Below are 20,753 nucleotides of genomic sequence, written 5' to 3'. Positions count from 1 at the left end.
ATTTTCCCACATCCCCTCCAACATTTGTCAACTTGATAGGTATGAGAGGGTACCTCAGAGTTTTTTTAATTTGCATTTCTCTAATCAACAATGATTTACAACATTTTTGTAAATGACTATAGCTTTGATTTCTTCTTCTGAAAACTGTTCATATCCTTTGACCATTTATTATTTGGGGAAGTGATACGTTCTTAAAAATTTGACTCAATTCTCTATATATTTGAAAAATGAGGTCTATATCAGAGAAACTTACTGTAAATTTTTCCCTCCGTTTTATGCCTTCCTTCTAATCTTGGCTGCATTGGTTTTGTTTGTGGTGAATGCTTTACAGTAATCATCTCATTTGATCCTCACAACAACCCTGGGAATTACGAGGTGCCATTATTCTCATTTACAAACAAGGAAACTGAGGCAAACAGGTTACTTGCCAGGATGTGAGTAACCTGCCCAGGATCACAGAGCTAGTAAGTGTCTAAGGCTGAATTTGAATTCAGGTCTTCCTGATCCCAGGCCCAATGTTCTACAGACTGTTATTGTGTTACAATACAATTGTGTTACAATCTGTTACAGATTGATTAATCAACAAATATTTTCAAAGTGACAATTATGTACCATGCATTTCTGACCTTGTATAGGTCTGATCAGCTACAGTACCTGTGATCAGTCACACTGTGCCTTGACCCCAACATAGTGTTGTCATTTGGGTCCTCTTCTGAGAATGAAGGACAATAATCACCAGGTATCTGAGTTGAGATTTGAACTCAAGGCTGCTTGACTTTGTCTCCTTTCTTGAGGATGTCCATATCTGGCATGCCATTTTTTTCTCTACATCAGTTCTTGCCCCCATACTCACAGACTTATTAAATATATTGATGCCCCCTCAAATACTCTGATTTCTTTTGAAATTCCATCCTTCCCCACCTTGCTTTTATTAGGTCTCTCTCCAGGCAGGCTTTAGTCTGCTCTATGGGAATGTTTGAGAAGTTTGGCAGTATATTAACTTTGAAGCAAAAAATTGACCTTTTGGGGGAGGCAAAGACTTCCATGACATTATCTATCCATCTCCTTCTCTGCTGTCCCCTTTTCCTTTTGCCTTTAATATTTCATAATATTAGAGTCTTTCCTAATGAGTCCTGTCTTCTCATTATGTAGCCAAAGTATTTAAGCTTCAGCTTCAGTATTTGGTCTTCCAGTGAACAGCTGAATTAATTTCTTTTAAGTATTGACCAATTTGACCTCCTTGATGTCTCAAAAGTCTTCTCCAGCACCACAGTTTGAAAAGGTCAATACTGTGGTGCTCAGGTTTCATTATAATCATGTCTCACATTCATACATTGTTACTGGAAAAACCATAGCTTTGATCATACAGATCTCTGTCAGCAAGACAATGTCTCTGCTTTTTAGCATACCATCCAGATTTGCCTTAGCTTTCCTTCCAAGGATCAAGCATCTTTTAATTTCATGGCTGCAGTCTCCATCTGCAGTGATCTTTAAGCCCAAGAATATAAAAATCTGATGCTGGCTGTTTCCATTTCTTTTCCTTCTGTTTGCCAGGAAGTGATGGGACAGCTCACCAAGATCTTAGTTTTTGGTTGTTGTTGTTTTTGTTTTTTATGTTAAGCTCCAAGTCAGCTTTTATATTCTCCTCTTTCACCTCATCAAGAGGTTTCTTAACTCCTCTTCATCTTCTGCCATCAGAGTAATATCATTGCATATCTCAAATCGATGATATTTCTCCCAATAACCCTAAGTCTCATTTTTGATTCATCCAGCCTGACGTTTCACTTCATGTATTCTGCATATAAATTAAATAAATAAGGAGACAATATACAGCCTTGTTGTACTCCTTTTACAATTTTAAATCAAAGAGTTGTTCCATGTTCAATTCCAATTGTTGCTTCTTGGCCAGCATACAGGTTTCTCAGGAGACAAGTAAGATGATCTAGTACTACCATCTCTTTGAGGACTTGCCAGATTTTGTTGTGATCCACACAATCAAAGACTTTAGTGTAGTCAATGAAGCAGAAGTACATGTTTTTGTTTTGTTTTGTTTTGTTTTTCTGGAACCTCCCTTACTTTCTTTTCTGTAATCCAGCAAATGTTGGCAATTTGGTCTCTAGTTCCTCTGCCTCTTTGAAAACCAGCCTGCTCTTCTGGTAATTCACATATTGCTGAAGCCTAACTTGCAGAATCTTCAAAATAACCTTATTGAAGGGTGAAATGAGCACAATTTTTTCACTAACTTGAACATTCCTTGGCATTGCCCTTCTTTAGGATTGGGATGTAAACTTTTCTTTTTCAATCCATTGGCCACCGTGGAGTTTTCTAAATTTACTGGCATATTAAATGCAGTTCTCTAACAGCCTCATTTTTTAGGATTTTAAACAGCTCAGCTGGAAAAGTCCTCATTGCTATGTCCTAATTAGGGTTTTGTTCATTACAGTATGATAGTGGAAAGATCAGTTAATCTTGAGTCAGAAGGTCTTGAGCTGGGTGTCACTTGAGCTCTAGGGCTCAGTTTCCTTTTTGTGAAATGAATGGATTGGGGAGAATTACTAAAGTTTCTTCTAGCTCTAATTACTATGGTTGCTGTGTACTAAGTTGTAGATTCATAAGTAATTACTCCTTCTCTTTCCCCACATCTGTTCCCTTTTACTTCCTTGGGTTGCTACTATTGTCTCCAGGAAAAAAAATGTAATTAGAAATCTGCATGGGTTTGCTAGATGATTGTACATTGCTCTAGGTTTTTTGAATATAGGTGCTATCTAAATGTAGGAAATTATTTCAAACTGCGTATCTTTTACAAATTTTTTTTTCTGGGAAACTAGCATTCATTAGCACAAAAAATAAATAAAGCATTTTTATCCCTATTGAAGCCTGAAAATACAAGTGGCAGTAGAAGTGCTCTAATGACCAAAATCTGAGTTAAACTGGTTGTTCAATTTTACAATTATTGTTATGGTTTTGTATGCTGTTTGGGACAGGTGTTTGTATTGTTGTATTCATAAAATGAGGTGAAGTGGGGGTGGAGGTTGGAAAGAACCATTGATCAAAATGTACTTGGCTCATAGTGAGTGCTTAATTAGTGCTTGTTGATGTAGCCTGACCATATCTGTCATAAATATTTCTTAACAACAAAAATACCAATTAAAGATTTCAGGCTGTCTGACTTCCAGGTCATGTGACTAACAAATGGAGACAAAAAATTTCTTTAGTCCCCACTAACTCTCAAAAATTCCCCCAAACTTGGAAAGAAAAGCAATCATGGATGTCTCTATAAACCAACACAATAAGAAGCTGAACAACATAACTTTATACACTGACAGCAGAAAACCCTAATCCAGGGGTGGGTAACCTGCAGCCTTGAGGTCACATGTAGCCCTCTAGGTCCTCAAGTGCTGCCCTTTGACTGAATCCACACTCCACAGAACAAATTTGGATTCAGTCAAAGGGCCATCCATACTTAGGGATCTATGGGGCCACATATGGTTCCTCACCCCTGTACTAATCTCTAAATCATTTGCTCACCCTCTACATCAACCCCCAAACTCTGGCAGAGTATACAAATAGTTATTTTCTTGCCAAATTCCACAGTATCTGTTAGCATACCTTGCCCCTTCCCTGAACCCATTATCCTATGACAATACATAGCAGACCTTAACTGTGCCTACCCTCTTGTGGAGGGAGAAAGTAGAGTAAAAATGTTCTGTCTGGAGGGAGGGCAGTACTCTCTGCCTGGGGACAATAGTCCTCAGCTAGAAGGAACTAGGTCAGGATGCCAGCATATTTTTGTGTGGTTGCACTAAACCTGAAGGAAAGGGGACTAGCATCCAACAAAGATGAGTCCTGTACCCTTAGAACCTTCTTGGAGCAGGGACTGGGATTAGTGAAAAGTGAATTCCCCCACATGCAGAGACTAAGGTAGTTTTAAGGTCCTCACAAGCTATACGAGAACATAAAAAAAAAAAAAAAGAAACCACCTAAGATCTCAGGAGGAACAAAATTAGGATAAAAACCTAGAGAATAAGCAAATAAATCATCTGGGAAGGTATTAATAAAAGAAAAAAAAGTTAGATTTAATGAACACTTGCTGAATGCCAACTAGGTTTGACTACATTGTACCAACTGCTGGCAGGAAGCAGAGGGGCATACATGAAATGAGATACATCTGTGGCCTCAAGCAGCTTTTTAGGGGATTCTCATTGTAGTGAATGATAGGCTTTATTGAACTATTTTTGTTTTAAAGAAGCAGCAATAAAATGTTGTTAATTTATAAATAACAGATATTAATAGGTCTCTATAAATTGAATGGTAAAGAAACATTTCAGGGACAAAGGTAAAAGCTACCAATATGAATAAAAACATTGCCTATTCTTGCAAATCACTTTTCCTTTGAGCAATTTCAAGACTATAGAAGTACCCTCAATGTGGTATTTGTTTAATGTTTGCTGAACTGAATGAAATGTATAATATATTTTAGTAAGCACTTAGCACTCAATTACTCATCTTCTATTAGTCTGTTATTAATAAAAACAAAAAAGAATTAGTGATATTGCCAGATTTTTTATCCTTATATGGTAGAGTTTCTTAATTTTTCTGTGTTACAAACCCATATGGTAGTCTAGTGAAATCTTGGTACTCCTCTCAGAATTTTTTAAAATGCATTTTTAAAAGTATACTAGATTAAAGAGATTACATAAATAACTGAATGTCCAAAAAAAAAAAAGGAAATTGAATAAGCCATAAATCAACTCCCAAAGAAAATACCTCCTAGACCACATGTATTTACAAGTAAATTCTATCATTCAAAGAGTAATTATTTCCAATATTATATAAACTCTGCAAAAATTGGAAAATAAGGTTCCCTTCCAGACTCTTTCTATGGTTGATATTTAAATCAAAGAGACAAAACAGAAAAGGAAACTATAGATAAATATTCCCAATTCAAAAACATCAAATGAAATATCAGCAAATATTCTATAACGGTATATTAAAAATATTTTATCCTATAACCAGTTACATCCTATTCCAGGTTCGTTCTATCTAAGGAAAACTATAAATGCAATATATCTCAGCTACTGGGGGTAACGCCTAGCAAAACTGGAAGAAAGCCTGTAAAAAGTTAGGTTCTCACCAAGATCTCATACTGCATATACCAAGAAAAGATCTATGTAAATGTATGACTTAGACATAAATGGTGACACTATAAACAAATTAAAGGAGTAAGGAAGAAACTGCCTTTCAGATTTATGAACAGGGGAAGAATTCATGACCCATCAAGGAATAGAGAGTATCATAGATAACATAATGGACAATTTTGATCACATAAAATTAAAATGGTTACACATGCAAAACCAATTCATTTAAAATTAGAAAGGAAAGGGATAACTTTGAAAAAAAATCTTTTCTCTGATAAAAGCTCTATTTCCAAAATATATGAAGAACTGATTCAAACTTATGAGGACAGGAACTATTAGTTTCCCAGTAAAGAAATAGCAAAGAATATTAACGGGGGGGGGGGGGTTGGTATTCACTCTTTTGTTTTAATATTTTGGTCTTAATTAATTTGTTTATTTACTTTTACTGTACAAGATTCAGTTCCACTATTCCTTGAGTTTCCAATTTTCTCCCCCTCCCTCCTCTCTTCCCTCCATGGCAGCATACAATCAAGTATAGGATCTGCAAATACTTTCACATTAGATGTTAGTCAGGTTATAAAGAAGGATTGTAACAGATGGAATGAACAATGGGAAAGAGGAAACAAAACCAAACAAGAAAAAGAAAAAGAGCAGGTAGTTTGCTTCAATCTGAATTCAAACTCAGTTCTTTCTCTGGGTATAGACATCTCTCTCCATCATGAGTCTTTTGGGGTTGACTTAAAACCCAGCATTGCTGAGAAGAGTCAAGTCTATCAAAGTTGGTTGTCACACATACGTTGCATCGGTAATTGTGTACAAATTTCTCCTGGTTCTACTCTTCTCACTCAGCATCAGTTTGCATAACCCTCTCCAGGTCAATATGAAGTCCATCTGCTCCTTGTTTCTCATAGCACAATAGTATTCCATTACATGCATATACCACAACTTGTTCAGCCATTCCCCAATTGATGGGCACCCCCTTAATTTCCAATTCTTTGCCACCACAAAAAGACCTGATATAAATATTTTTTGTACATATGATCTTCTATGATCTCTTTGGGATACAACCCTAAAAGTGATATTGCTGGGTCAAAGGGTATGAAATTATTTATAGCCCTTTGGGCATAATTCCAGATTGCTCTCCAGAATGGTTGGATCAGTTTACAACTCCACCGGCAATGCATTAGTGTTCCAATTTGTCCACATCCTCTCCAGCATTTGTCATTTTCCTGTTTTGTCATCTTAACCAATCTGACTGGTGAGATGTGGTATCTCAGAGTTGTTTTGATTTACATTTCTCTAATCAATAGTGATTTAGATAATTTTTTCATATGCTTATAGATATCTTTAATTTCTTCCTCTGAAAACTGCCTGTTCATATCCTTTGACCATTAATAGCAGGTGGTTTTTAAAGAATTAAACCCAAGGATCTATAAATATATACATCAATCTTTTGCCTTTTGGAGGGCAATTGGGGTTAAATAACTTGTCCAAAGTTACACGGCTAGTTTTTTTTGTGTGGGTATTAAATGTCTGAGGTTGGAACTGAACTCGGGTCCTCCTCACTCCAGGGCCAGTGCTTTACTCACTGTGCCACCTAGCCACCCCTGTAAATATATTTTTAAATGTTTCATATCGGGGCAGCTAGGTGGTTCAGTGAATAGAGCACCAGCCCTGAAGTCAGGAAGACCTGAGTTCAAATCCAGACTCAGACACTTAACACTTACTAGCCATGTGACCTTGAGCAAGTCACTTAACCCCAATTGCCCAGGCTTTCACCCTCCAAAAAGCAAAAGGAAAGAAAAGAAAAGAAAAAGTTACTTTAAAAGATTTGAGAAATCTGATAAATGAAAACGATCAACTGATTCTTGAGGTCTGATAATAAAGTATGATACCCATCTCTTGACAAAGAGATGATGGACTCAAGAAATCAAATAAATACACATTTTTGGACACTGGCAAAGTGGGAATTTGCTTTGACTGTGCATATCTGTTTCAAAAGTCTTATTTTTCTTTTTTTTTTCATTTTTCAATTGGGGGATGATTTGAAGGGCAAAGAAGAATAGGGATAGGACAGCAAAAAATAAGCTTATTAAATAAAGAAAACAGGGTTATTGAAGAATCTTTCTTAAAATATAAAGAACACAGCAGTAGGAAGCCCAGAAAGAAACTTAGACAAGAATAGTTTTGAAAACTACAGGTTGAACTTATGTAATTAAAAGAAAAGCAAGCTGTATATAATAAAAATCTATAGTTTTATGTATAATCTTTTTTCTCTGTTCTATTTTATATGGGGAAATCCCATTTAACTTATATTTGATTTCAGAATATGAATAAAATTACCAAAATGAAAGAAAAAAATATGTATCACATCCCCTTGGATGGTGCCCTGAAAGATAACCTTGTGCGTCACATTGCTTATGCTGAGGGAGATGTGACTCTTCAATGGCTGAGAGAATACAGAGAATGACCATGTGTAACCTACCTGCATTTAGTTCATCTGGATGGGGATACACATGATGATATAATGAGAGGAAAGGGGGAGACAGACTGGACTGGATCCCTCCACACCATGGATATGTATTGGAGGCAGCTCCATTAAGTGTCTTCCAAGGACATGCAACTCTAGAGACTGCTGAGAGAGTATCTATCCTGGGCAACATTGTTCTCTCCTAGTTGAACTGATAATTTTTCTTGCTCCCATGTGGAGCTTATTTACTTTTGTGTATTCTTTTGTATATAACAAACTGAAAACCTTTTCAGATCTATTTGCTGTTTTGCTTGGATAATGAGGTTTATTCTCTTTAAAAAATATTAATAGTGACTTGCCAAAATATAATTTTCAATTCTCTAGGATGCTTTGTGTCATATAGATTCAGAATCGCATAGTTAATTTCTCATATCCTTGATGTCCACTACACTAAAGGCATTTTACTTTCTACAAGGCTGATATTAACCACATGATTTTCTACAAGGGTGACATTAACCACATAATTGTCCAGATTCATCAGTTTTTAGAGGTGAGGGGAACTGGCTAAGAGAAATGTTGGGTCTTCTCAGCAAGTGATTGCAATACTTTATTGGTCTATCAGTCAGATCAAGATTGATGAGTGAGGTCTGTTCATTTCTATAAAAGGGAAAACAAGGAATAATCATTGCCTATAGATGGAATATAAGCAAAATATAATATAGCTTGTTAGGTGAACATACTATAATCTCCTATTGTTTGCAAGTTTCCCTTTCTTTTGATTTAGGATTTAAATTCCATCAATATCATAAATAGTACTGAGAAAATGAAGCATGTTTAAGTAATTGTGTAAATTTGCAGATATGGTTTTTATTTCAGATATTTGGATACTTTCTATCAGAAGATGATGCACTTGCTTCTCAGCTTGATGAAGAAAATTTGATTTTCCTTGTTTCCAGAAAACAGAGAATTGGACTTGCAGGTAGAATTTTTAACATTTCTAGAAATAAATATGAGTTTTAATGTTTATATTCAAAATGAAAATTATATACATTTTCTATAGACTCATTCAATTAATTACATTTAATTGTTTTGAATATTTATTGGAAGAAAGGGGATAAGCTCATGTATAGAATCAATTTCAATTGTCAAAGATATAGGCATAATGTAATTATTCCATAAAGAACACTTGCAGGAGAATCATAGAAGAATCATAACTAAGAGACCTCAACAGTCACCAAGTCCAACCTACCCTGCCAGAAGTTTTAATATTCCTTATGAGAATCTAACAAATAATCATCTAGCCTTCATTTGAAGACCTCCCTCCAAACTCACAACTTCATGAGGAAGTCAACAAATATTTGCCTCAGTTTTGCCATCTGTAAATGGTGATAACAATAGCATCTACCCGCCCCCCCCCAGGGTTGTTGTGAGGATCAAATGAGGTTAGTTGGAAGGATGGAAAAAAAGATTCAAGAGGAAAACATAAAGCCTCCAAAGAAACAGGGAAAGCCACTAAGAGATACAAGCATACAGAGGTTGGAAGGTAGAAGACTGTCACACAGAAGAGAAAAAATGGAATAAGGAACCTCCTCTGAGCAGATGAAACTATGTAATAAGTAGGAGTTTCTTGTCACAGAGACTATGTCTGGACCTTCTGAGGAAAAAATGTTTCTCATACTCCAGAAAAATCAAGGGATAGACAATCACAAATGTAACCAAGGGTTACATATCTGTTACAGGTGTATGAGTATGTGGCGGTGATAGGAGTCTCCTTGATAAAAGATGTGGGAAAGATTAAATGTGGAACAGACAGGATCATACTTGGAGATCCAAGTTCCAACAGTAGAATGTAAGTTCCTTGTGGGCAGGGACTTTTTTGCATCTTTTCTTTGAATTGCTAGCACCTAGCACAGTGCCTTGCAAATAGTAGGTGCTTAAAAAGTTTCTGTTGGATTTGGTTGTGTAATGTGTGCATAAGAGAGCTTTCTAAGACATGTCAAGCCTCAAGAATACTATCCACTTCTGGTGATTTAAGTGGGAACAAATGATACTGCCAAAAAGAATATAGAAAGATTCTCTAGATATTATAAAGATGGAGGGAGGAAATGACAAGTTTGTGAGTCCAAGTGACCTTAATGTCTTGGTTATCAAATGAAAGTAGGGAGTTTCAAAGATAATGTATAATAGTTGTGTCCAAGGGATTTAACTTTGCAGACTATGGCATGAGATCCAAGAAAGAAAGAGTCTTGACTACCATGGATAGAGTGCATCCATGGAGATTTGGAAATTATTTGCCTGAACACTCCTGATATGATTGAGAGGATTTTAAACTGAAAAATGGAGGAAGAAAATGTCTAAATATAAATAAAACAAATTCTATAAAGAACAACAACTATGACCCAAGAAAAACTGTTTAGTAATTCACAAAAGAAAAAAAGAGGAAGCTGGGCTAAAATGATTCTTATTGTTCTAAATGGTATTTATATGCAAATATACAGAATATAGGTGACAAAGTGAGCTAGAGATTTTAACATGGGGATACCTTATAATTATCATTGAGACCTGGTGGAATGTGACCAGTGACTGGAATATCATAATAATAGGGCATAACTTATTCAAAGGGAGTAAGTTATGTAAGGAAGGAGGCAGTTAACACTGTGCAAAAGAAGTGATAAACTCTTGGGGAAAAGCACAAATCCTTGTTGGGAATGTGGCATGATGGAAATCATTTGGGTGAAGATCAAAGAAGGAAGAAATAAAATAATTTTGAGGTGGGAGTAAACTACTGCCAGGACAGCAGGAAAAAAATGGATTTGAGTTCCTGATCCAAACCCCAAAGATGGTACCTTAGCAGGGCATAGTTTTAAGTGGAGACTTCAAGTGGGCAGACAGAGATCTTTTACTGATAAAAATAGAACAATTAATACATTTTTGCTGATATTTTCATTATTAACAATACAGAAGAAGTGATGAGGTAAGTTTCTGTTCTGAACTTGATCCTTACCAATAAAGTGTGAAATTGTTTGTTAAGGTAGCCAGTTATCCAGCATTTATTAAGTGCCTACTACAGACCAGTATAATGGGGGAGACAATATGCAAACAAATATATACAAATAGAACCTGAAGCTCAGGGAGTTGGTGACCATGATATCTAAAGCTTTGGAATAAAGAGACAAACACTGGCTATGGTATGATACATGACCTAGACTTTAGGAGAACATACATCAAAGAGTTCAGGAATAGGACAGGTAGGGACACATATCTTGAGAATGAAATTCTGGTGAGATAATCAGAGTTGGTTCTGGTAAGAACTAGGGAGCTATCTAGAGGAACTCATGGCTGTATGCTGCCTTCATGAATGAATTCAGATTGTTTTAATGGGTGTAGGTAGGAGATAGAATCAAGGAGAGATAACTGAGGATAAATAAAAAGGCTGACAAGATGCTAGAAAAAATTAGAAAGATTAATTTCTAACATGAACTCTAAAGGTTGCCCATAAATACTATGGACAATAAAAAGTACTTTATTAGGAACAAAATTATGATAAAGAAGTGATAGAAACACTGCTTGAAAATGATATAACAAATATTTTCTTTTCCTAAAAAAAATGAACTTCAAACTGTTAAGAACACAGCAAAAATGGTTAGCAAGAAAATGAAAAATAAAACTTAGATGGTAGGAAAGTATGTTGCTGGTCAAAATTCATTTTAACAGATAAGTTCAAGTTATAGTACCAGACAAATTAGATTTAAGAGAATTTCAGGAACTTCTAGTTATGATTGTAGAACTATCTGCCAGTAATTTCTGTGGAATCATGCAGAGAGATGCCACAAGACAAAAGCAAGCAAATGTTCTCCTGATTTTCCAAATCAGAAAGAATGGTTGATTCCACATATGCCACTGAGCTTGATGTCAATTCTTGGTAAAATTCTGGAAAAGATCACTAAAGGAATTGTTTGTGAGACAAAATGTCTATCATAACTATTTTAGTACAGACTACCAATAAACAAGTTATCCAAACTAATATTTTGCGTTAGAGGGTATAATGGATAGAGTGCCAAGCCTGGAGTCAGAAAGACATCTTCCTGACTTCAAATATGGCTTCAGACTCTTATTAGCTGTATGACTCTGGGCAAGTCACTTAACCTTGTTTGCCTCAGTTTCCTCATCTGTAAAATGATCTGTAGAAGGAAATGTCAAACCACTCTAGTATCTTTGCCAAGAAAACCCCAAATGGGCTCACAAAGAGTCAGACAGGAATGAAAAACAAATGAACAACAACTAAAGAATAGTAGAAAAGGAGAATGTCTTGGTCCTTGTATTTTTGGTTTTAGCAAGACATTTGACAAAATCTTTCCTAGTAATGCCAATGGACAAGATGGAGGTATGTATCCTCAGTGATGGATAGTATCTTAAGCAGATTCAGAACTAGTTGGCCAGACCTAAATTCTTTTGACTAATAGATCAATCAAGTTTAACTTGGATGGCATTCTTTAGTGGATTGATTGCCCCAGGTCTCCACACTTCAGTTTTCTTGTAATTAGCATTTTCATCATTGAATGCATGAGCAGCATGCTTATCAGATTGACTAATGACATAAGGTTGGAAGTGATAGCTAGTACATTGTATAACAAAATCACTATCCACAAATATCTCAATGAACTGGAACAATGGGCTGAACTTATCAAGATCAATTTCATAGGGATAAAATGCAAAGTTTAACACTTAGGTTAAAAAAAAACCCTCTGAGGAATTGGATCGGAAACATGACTGAGAAGCAGTTCTTGGAAAACATATTAATTTGTAATTTTTATGAACTGAAATCTTAATATGGGTTAGAAATATGATATGACAGCCAAAAAAGCCAATTCAATTTTAAGAGGTATTAAAAAAAAGTCACCAGATCAGAGGATTTTAATAGTCCCAACATACTTTTCTCTAATCAGACCACAGAGGGAGTGTAATCAGATAAGTTTTGGACACTTAATTTTTGAAAATATATTGATCACTTAGAGCTTTCTCTGAAAAGAGTGACCAGTGGAGGAATTGTGGGAAGATAGACATTATACAGCATTCTTGGTAGAGATGTGATTTAGTACAACCATTTTGGAAAATAATTTGAATTATGCAAATTACGTGATTAAGTGTGTATATCCTTTGTCATGAGATCCATCCCACTATTAGACATATATCCCAAGGAGATCATTGATTTTAAAAAGTACACTTCCACACTAAACTGATGTTTAAATAAATATGAGTAATTTTTATAGGGCCAAGGAATTAGAAACAAAGTAGATGCCAATGGATTGGGGAACAGTTAAAGTGGCACATGAATATAATGGGATATTACTGTGATATAAGAAGTAGGATGGATACAGAGAAGATTAGAAAGACTTGTATGTACTGACTGATGCAGAGTGAAATAAACTTAGCCAAGAAAACCACAAACGGCCATCATTACAACAATGTAAATAGAAAGAACAACCACAACAAAACAATCAAAAGTGAATGTTGCAAAATCACAAAGAGCAAGCATGGCACCAAAGAAAACACTCTCTCCTCCCCTCCTCTCCTTCAGTTTTGCAGAGCTTAGAAGTCTATGAGTATGGAACATGGCTTATATTTTCTGAGTTTTTTAAAATATTGATCCATTTTGCTGGAATTTTTTTTCTCTTCCTATTTTTCTTTGAAAAATTATTCTTTGTGGCAGCTAGGTGGTGCACTGGATAGAGCATTGGCCCTGGAGTCAGGTGGCCCTGAGTTCAAATATGGCCTTAGATATACACCGAGTGACCTTGGGAATGTCACTTAACCCTGATTGCCTCCCCTTCCGCCCCTCACCCCCAAATCAAATATTTTTTTTTGTTACATGAGATTGAGATGGCTTTCTGGGAGGAAAAAGTGGAGAGGAAAATGGGGGAAATTTAGGCAATGTAGAAACAAAAGATATAAATAAAAATTTATTTAAAATTAAACAAAAAACAAGCAACCATGATAGCAGAAGATCCATATTCCATGCTTTATGATAATACTATTTATATAGCACTTTAAGGTATACAAAGTTCTTTACAAATATTATCTCCATTTATCCTTATGACAATCCTGGCAGGTCAGTGCTATTATTGTCTCCATTTTACAGGTGAAGAAATGGAGGCAGAGGTTAAGTGACTTGTCCAGAGTCACATAGCTAATAAGTATCTGAGGCAGGATTTGAATTCAGGTCTTTCTGACTCCAAGTATAGTACTCTATCTACTCAGTGGTCTCACACCAGTTAAAGGAACTAAGGATTGTGCCCTAAGAAAAGCTACTGTGTTTGGAGAATAGACACCTGGTTTTGATCCCGACTTCTGATGTCTATTAGCTGTGTAAATATAAGAAACCTTTTTTGAGAGTCCCAGTCAAAAATAAGCTCTTTCAGGAAAGGGGTTATTTTTCCTTTTATGTCTTTGTGTCCCCAGCACGTAACATTATGACTTGTACAAAGTAAGGTCTAATAAAATCTTGTTGAATTGTTTTGAATAGTGTGAACATGGGTAAATAATTTAACCTCTTGGGGCCACTATAAAATGAGCATTAGAATACCTGTAGGCAGCTAGGTGGCGCAGTGAATACAGTGCTGGGTCTGGAGTCAGGAAGAGCTGAGTTCAAATCTAGCCTCAGACACTTATCAGTTGTGTGACCCTGGGCAAATCACTTAATCCTGTTTGCCTCAGTTTCCTCATCTGTAAAATGAACTGGAAAAGGAGATGGTTAACCACTCCAGTATCTTTGCCAAGAAAACACCAGATGGGGTCACTAAGAGTCAAACACAACTGAAAGGACTGAATAGCAAGTACTTCCCTCACTATTGTTGAGAATAAAATTATGTAACACATGAAAAAAATTAAGTACTAAATAAGTGGCAGCTGTTAATGAGATTTTTTGAAGTGCTTGGAAAAATCTGTATTTAATTTTCATCCCAGTTCACTATCCACCTATATCTCTCTATGACATCTATGTAGATAGACCAGTTCTTCCTAACACTACTGCCTATTGATGTCTAGACTAGAGATGTCAGATATGGAGACCACTGGCAGCAAATTGCTCACAGCACCTTCTGAATGTGGTCCAAACCATATTAAAATTGTGATGGGGAAATTTTTAACAAAATGAATAAAAATACAATAAAACACAGACAATAATGTGATTTTCTAATTCAATACGTGGTTTGCAGAGATTCTTATGTATGGTTTAATGACCCCCATTTCTATTTGAGTTTTAAACCACTGGTCTAAACATGAGGTATGCTTTAATCACTTGGGGTTTTCCCTATGTGGTTAGCATGACCAAACTCTCTTGCAACATTGGGATTTAGGCAATTAGCACCATGTCATTTGCAAACAGAAAGACATCACTATCTATGGGGAATCCCACTTTAATTTTGACTCTATTTGGGAAATAACAACCTAACAATGATACAAATTTATATAATGCTTTAAGTTTTGAAGTGCCCTTTTCATGCATTGTCTCATTTCAGTCTCATAGCAACCTGTATAAGGTTTGTACTATTATAGATCAGTGAAACTTAAAGACAATAAGTGACCTGCCCAAGGTCTCACAGATCTTAATTATCAGAGACAAAACTGAAACTTTCCACTCAGAGCCCAGCATTTTATCCACAATGCCATCATGAGTGGCAAATGTTTTTGGTGATCAGACATCTCCCTGTTTTATGCTTTGCTTAATGTAATAATCAGTGTTGTCAAGCAAAGTTAATTCCATTATTATATATTCAAAGAATCTTACAACTTTAGAATATATGTGAGGTATGCTCTATTGGACAATAGACTTCAAAGGGGGTATTTTGCTCTCAATAATTTCCCTACAACAAAGGCCCAAGGAAGGTCAGGAGGACTCCTAATTTAGGAGATTGAAGGAAATTGTGATGTTAATTAGCATATTTTCATCATTCAAGTTGCCTAATAAATCAGATTTGATTAATTATAATTATTTTCCCTTTAGTAGACAGTCCAAACATTTTTAGTAATGATTTCTTTATCCACACCAGGGATGTCCTGGATGGATGTCATTGTTGTGGATCAAATAGTAAAATATTAAATTGTTGGCTAGCATTACAGAAGGATTCCACAATTTTGAGGGTATTGTTATTTTCATCTCCTTATTCTTGGAGCAAGCAATTTGCTTTGATGAAAGGGTATGGTAACCCAGTATGAAAAGCATGAAATTTGTAGGAGCAAAGGATGACCTGGCAGTAGTTCTAAGAATTACCTTGGGGCGGAGCCAAGATGGCAGAGTAGAAGCACAACCTTCCTGCAGCTCCAGCTTCCACCCTCCCCAATCCATGTAAAAAGGGGACTCTAAACAAACTTTGGAGCTGCAGAACCCACGAAATGACACAGAGAAGTTAACCTCCCGTTGAGGACATCACAGCAGGCTGGCAGGAATCCAGCGCAGCACTCTGGGAGCCGAGCCCAGCCCCACACCTGGGCTTTAGCCCCAGGGTGGGCCTGACCAGCTGCTGGCCAGAGGGACTCCAGATCAGCAGCAGCTGTGGCCGTTTCCAGATTTATCAACATGTAGACACAAAGGACGAAGTGAGAGATCAGTACAGTCTGGACTTTGGGACCAGTAAGTGGGAGTGGGTGGCTTTTACCCCCAGGGCGAAAAGCCTCTGAGACACCAGCACAGCCAGCCAGCACCACGTGGCAGCTTCAGCTCTTGGCCTGCAGAGTGTAGAGGGACCAAGCACCAGTGTGAGGGGTATTCGCTCTTGCTTTAACCTGCTTGGATCTGTATTGCAGTCTAGGGTGGAGGTCCTGGGGTGTGTGTCCAGCTTGCCAGAGGGTGTGGAGACCTCAGAGAGGGCACCCATCTGATACCTCCAGCAGCTGAGAAAACCCCAGCATTTGGGACGAAAGCTCCCCTGTCTGGTGGCAGAGTCCTACTGTGGCAAAAAGCCCAAAAGTCAAGTAATTGAGTGGCAAAATGAGCAGGCAAAGGAAACAAAGCAGACAGAAGATTCCAACAATGAACTCCTATTTTAGGGACAAAAAGGAGTAAAGCATGGAACAGGAGCAAAACAGTGAAGTCAGAACTCCTGCACCAAAAGCTTCAAAGGAAAATACAAGCTGGTCACAGGCCATAGAGGACCTTAAGAAAGATTTTGAAAACCAAATAAGAGAAATGGAGGAAAATTTGGGAAGAGAAATGAGAACAATGCAAGAAAATTATGAAATGAGAGTCAACAGCCTGACTGAGGAAAATAATACCTTAAAAAACAGACTGACTCAAATGGCAAAGGAGGCCCGAAAAGGCAATGAGGAGAAGAATGTCTTAAAAAGCCAAATTTGCCACATGGAAAAAGAATCTCAAAAACTCAATGAGGAAAATCATTGCTTCAGAATTATATTGGAGAAAATGGAAGCTAATGACTTTATGAGAAATCAAGATGCTGTTAAACAGATCCAAACAAATGAAAGAATAGAAGGCAATGTGAAATATCTCATGGGAAAAACCACTGACCTGGAAAATAGATCCAGGAGAGATAATTTAAAAATTATTAGACTGCCTGAAAGCCATGACCAAAGTAAGAACCTAGAAATCATCCTCCAGGAAGTTCTCAAAGAAAACTGCCCTGATGTTTTAGTACCAGAGGGCAAAATAGAGGTTGAAAGAATCCACCAATCACCTCCTGAAAAAGATCCCAAAAAGAAAATTCCTAGGAATATTATAGCCAGGTTCTGGAATTCCCAGATTAAGGAGAGAATATTACAAGCAGCCAGGAAGAAACAATTTGAATATTGTGGAAACACAATCAGGATAACCCAGGATCTGGCAGCTTCTACACTGAGGTATTGAAGGGCTTGGAATGTGATATTCCAGAGGGCAAAGGAGCTGGGATTAAAACCAAGAGTCACCTACCCAGCAAAACTGAGTATCATGTTTCAGGGGAAAATATGGTCATTCAGTGGAATAGAGGACTTTCAAGCATTCTTGCTGAAAAAACCAGAGTTGAATAGAAAATTTGACATTCAGATACAAGAAGCAAGAGAAGCATGAGAAGGTAAACAGGGAAAAGGAATCATAAGGAACTTATCAAAGTTGAACTATTAACATTCCTACATGGAAAAACAATAACTGTAACTTATGAAACTTTTCTCAGTAGTTGAAGGGATTAGAAATATATATATATATATATATACTTGTCTATATATGAGGGTATATGGTCATATGAATACATATGTGAATGTGTATGTATATGTTTACAGGTATACATAGATAGAGGGCACAGGACCAATTTAACAGGAAGGAATGATAATTAAGAGGAGAGAGGAATACAATGAGAGGAGATGGGGAGAGACAGATTGGCGTAAACTATCTCATACAGAAGAGGCAGAGGAAAATGGTTACAATGGAGGGGAAGAATAGGAAGGCAAAAGGGAATGGGTCAACCTTATTCCCATTGAATTTGGCTTGAGGAGGGAGTGAAATACACACTAAATAGGGTATCTCACCCTCCAGAAGAATAGGGGGGGAAGGGGATGAGAGAGGGGATGATAGAAGGGAGGGTAGGTTGGGGGGGAGGGAAGTTGGAAGCACTCACTTTTGAAAATAGACAAGATCAAAGTAGAGAATAAAACAAGTGGGAGGTGGGATAGGAGAGAGGGAAATATAGTCAGTCTTTTACAATATATCTACTATGTTATTGTTTTGCATTAGCCACACATGTACAACCTATACTGAACTGCATATCTTCCCAGTAAGGGTGGGTGTCAAGGAAGGAAGGGAATGAATCTGTAATTAAAATTTTTTAAATCAAAAATTCAAATATATATATACATGTAAATATATATGTGTGTATATATATACATGTATATATAGATAGATATACTATTATTAATACCATCTTACATGTAATTGGGAAATAAGATATACAGGCAATGAGGCATAGAGATCCACTGGAAAAGTAGAAAGGGATATGAGAGAAAATATGGGAGAGAGCAGATTGGAGGAGGGGATATCCTGTGGGACTGCTATTTTGGGCCGGTGGGTAGGGGAAAAACAGGGAGAAAATTTGTAACTCAAAATCTGGCAGAAACGAATGATGTAAATCAGAAGTTAATAAAGCATTTAAAAAAAAAGGAATTACCTTGACATATTCAAGGCTCATTATCTATTTTGTCTGATCCTTCCAACTGTACAGAGATATAGGAACCATAACCACCTTTGTCAATTATCTTGTGTGCTATTTCTACCATATATTATAAATGTGAGTGAAGAATTTTAACTATAAATATTTTGTATGCTTTGAAAATTATTTGAAACAAACTACAATGAAATAAAATTTCAGAGAATTAAGGTATTTTTATTCTTTAATATTGGAGAGCCTCAAATGACATTAACTCTATATCCAATAAGCTACTATGACTTAGAGAAAGGTAGGATTCCTAAGCAGAGATAATCTCAGTGGAGAGACAATGCTTTACTACAAAACAACAACAACAACAACAAAAAACAACCCACTCCATAGAATAATGGGCTTTAGAAAATATGAGCCCTTTCTAGGACCAGGGCTCTCTATTTGGGGATCCTATGTAACATGTCATCCCCTAGCTCTGTATCATCAAATTGATGTCCTATGAACAAATAAGGGCTTGGCAGCAACTACTATTGTTTGACTAACTTTTTTTTAAGCAATTGGGGTTAAGTAACTTGCTCAAGGTTACACTGCCAGTTATTTTGTGTGGGTGTTAAGTATCTGAGGCCAGAACTGATCCCGCATCTCCCGACTCTAGGGCCGGTGCTCTTACTCACTGTGCCACCTGGCCGCCCTTTGATTAACTTTTTTTCTGGCTAAATTGCGCCCTGAGACTTTTAGAAAAGATAATCGTTTTTTGCTTGTTTTTAAACCTAACAAATGGATTTTGGAGTCTTTTCAGTTGGAAAATCAATTGAATTATTATGCCATTGACAGGTGGCAGGAAACGTGATGTGGTTAAGTGTCTTGTCAAGATTCCTCAACTAGATTTCCTGATAATAGCAACTCAGAAAGGATCAATAACAGTCTTCAACAGTCAGGTAATTTAAAAAGTTGTCTTTTTATCACTTTTTTGAAATAATACATCAAGTGCAGTCAGGATTGCAAACCACAGTTTGAATTTATCACCCAAAGTAAAAATACAGACGAATCCCTGAGGAGAATGCAGACTCCTCAATCCATTTTCATGATATTGAGAACACCAGACCTGGCACTGTCCCAGAATTCTCTGTTGCACAGTGTAGTACTGGTACTATCATAGGATAAACCTGGATTAGTGCCCAGATGAAAAAAAAATTAAAACATTCATAAGGAAAATGGTTTTGAGAGTATCCTGAGAAATAGGTAATCTTGTAGCTCAGGATGACTTCAAGCTTCTTTTAACTTCCTAAACTCATAAGCTTTCATCTCCAACTCAAAGTATCCCTGGGAGATTTTAATAGGAGGCAAGCTGATAATTTCTATATAATACCATTATGAATCTGCAAAGATCACAATTTATATAACTGAGGCATTCCAGTTTTCCAGTTCATTGGCAGCTGTAGAAAGGGCTTGGTTTATGAAAGACCTGAAAACTGAAATGAGTTGGTACCTTTTGTTACTTTCCATAACAAGACCTTTTCCATTATATTCCCTGTGATTTGATTTTTCTATGACTAATGGGTTGATTTTTCTTCTTTCCTGGAAATCAAAGCTGGTAGAGAATAAAATGTAATCTGAAATGAGAGGCTTATAATGTTCATTTTTTTGAAAAAGTTAATGATTTATCAATTCTCAAAGTAAAATTTAATATATATATTTCTAATTAGAGAAAAATGTGTGTGTGATTTTTTTAACCAGTCAGATAAACATTTGTGTATATATATATATATGTATATGTATGTATGTATATATACACACATATATTATTTAGTATTTAGAATCAGATATTTTATTTCTAATATGTAAATATAATTGAATTCATCAATTAAATTTACAAGTAAGATTATTCAGCATTAAAACAAATAAAAAAATAAAGTTATTTAAAAGGTTAAATGTCTTAAAGCAAGAGTGAGGAACCTATGCCCTCAAGGGAAGATGTGGCCCTGTAGATCCAGGAGTGTGGCC

General features: G+C 36.3%; 1 protein-coding gene across 1 annotated transcript in view; it reads left to right on the top strand.

Moving 5' to 3' along the window:
* Positions 1-20,753, top strand: part of WDR64 (WD repeat domain 64) — a 168,781-nt gene that overhangs the window by 14,341 nt on the left and 133,687 nt on the right. Inside the window, exons 3-4 of the mRNA XM_069064504.1 lie at positions 8,485-8,587; positions 19,584-19,687. Of these exons, the coding sequence (XP_068920605.1) occupies positions 8,485-8,587; positions 19,584-19,687 (207 nt within the window). The remainder of the gene's footprint in view (positions 1-8,484; positions 8,588-19,583; positions 19,688-20,753) is intronic.

Source organism: Petaurus breviceps, unplaced genomic scaffold, assembly GCF_028583685.1.
Source record: "Petaurus breviceps papuanus isolate PSGF00001 unplaced genomic scaffold, PetGlider_PUasm1.0 90633, whole genome shotgun sequence".
NCBI classification, from domain to species: Eukaryota; Metazoa; Chordata; class Mammalia; order Diprotodontia; family Petauridae; genus Petaurus; species Petaurus breviceps.
Note: the sequence above shows the minus strand (reverse complement) of the source record. Positions and strands in the feature narration are given on the sequence as shown.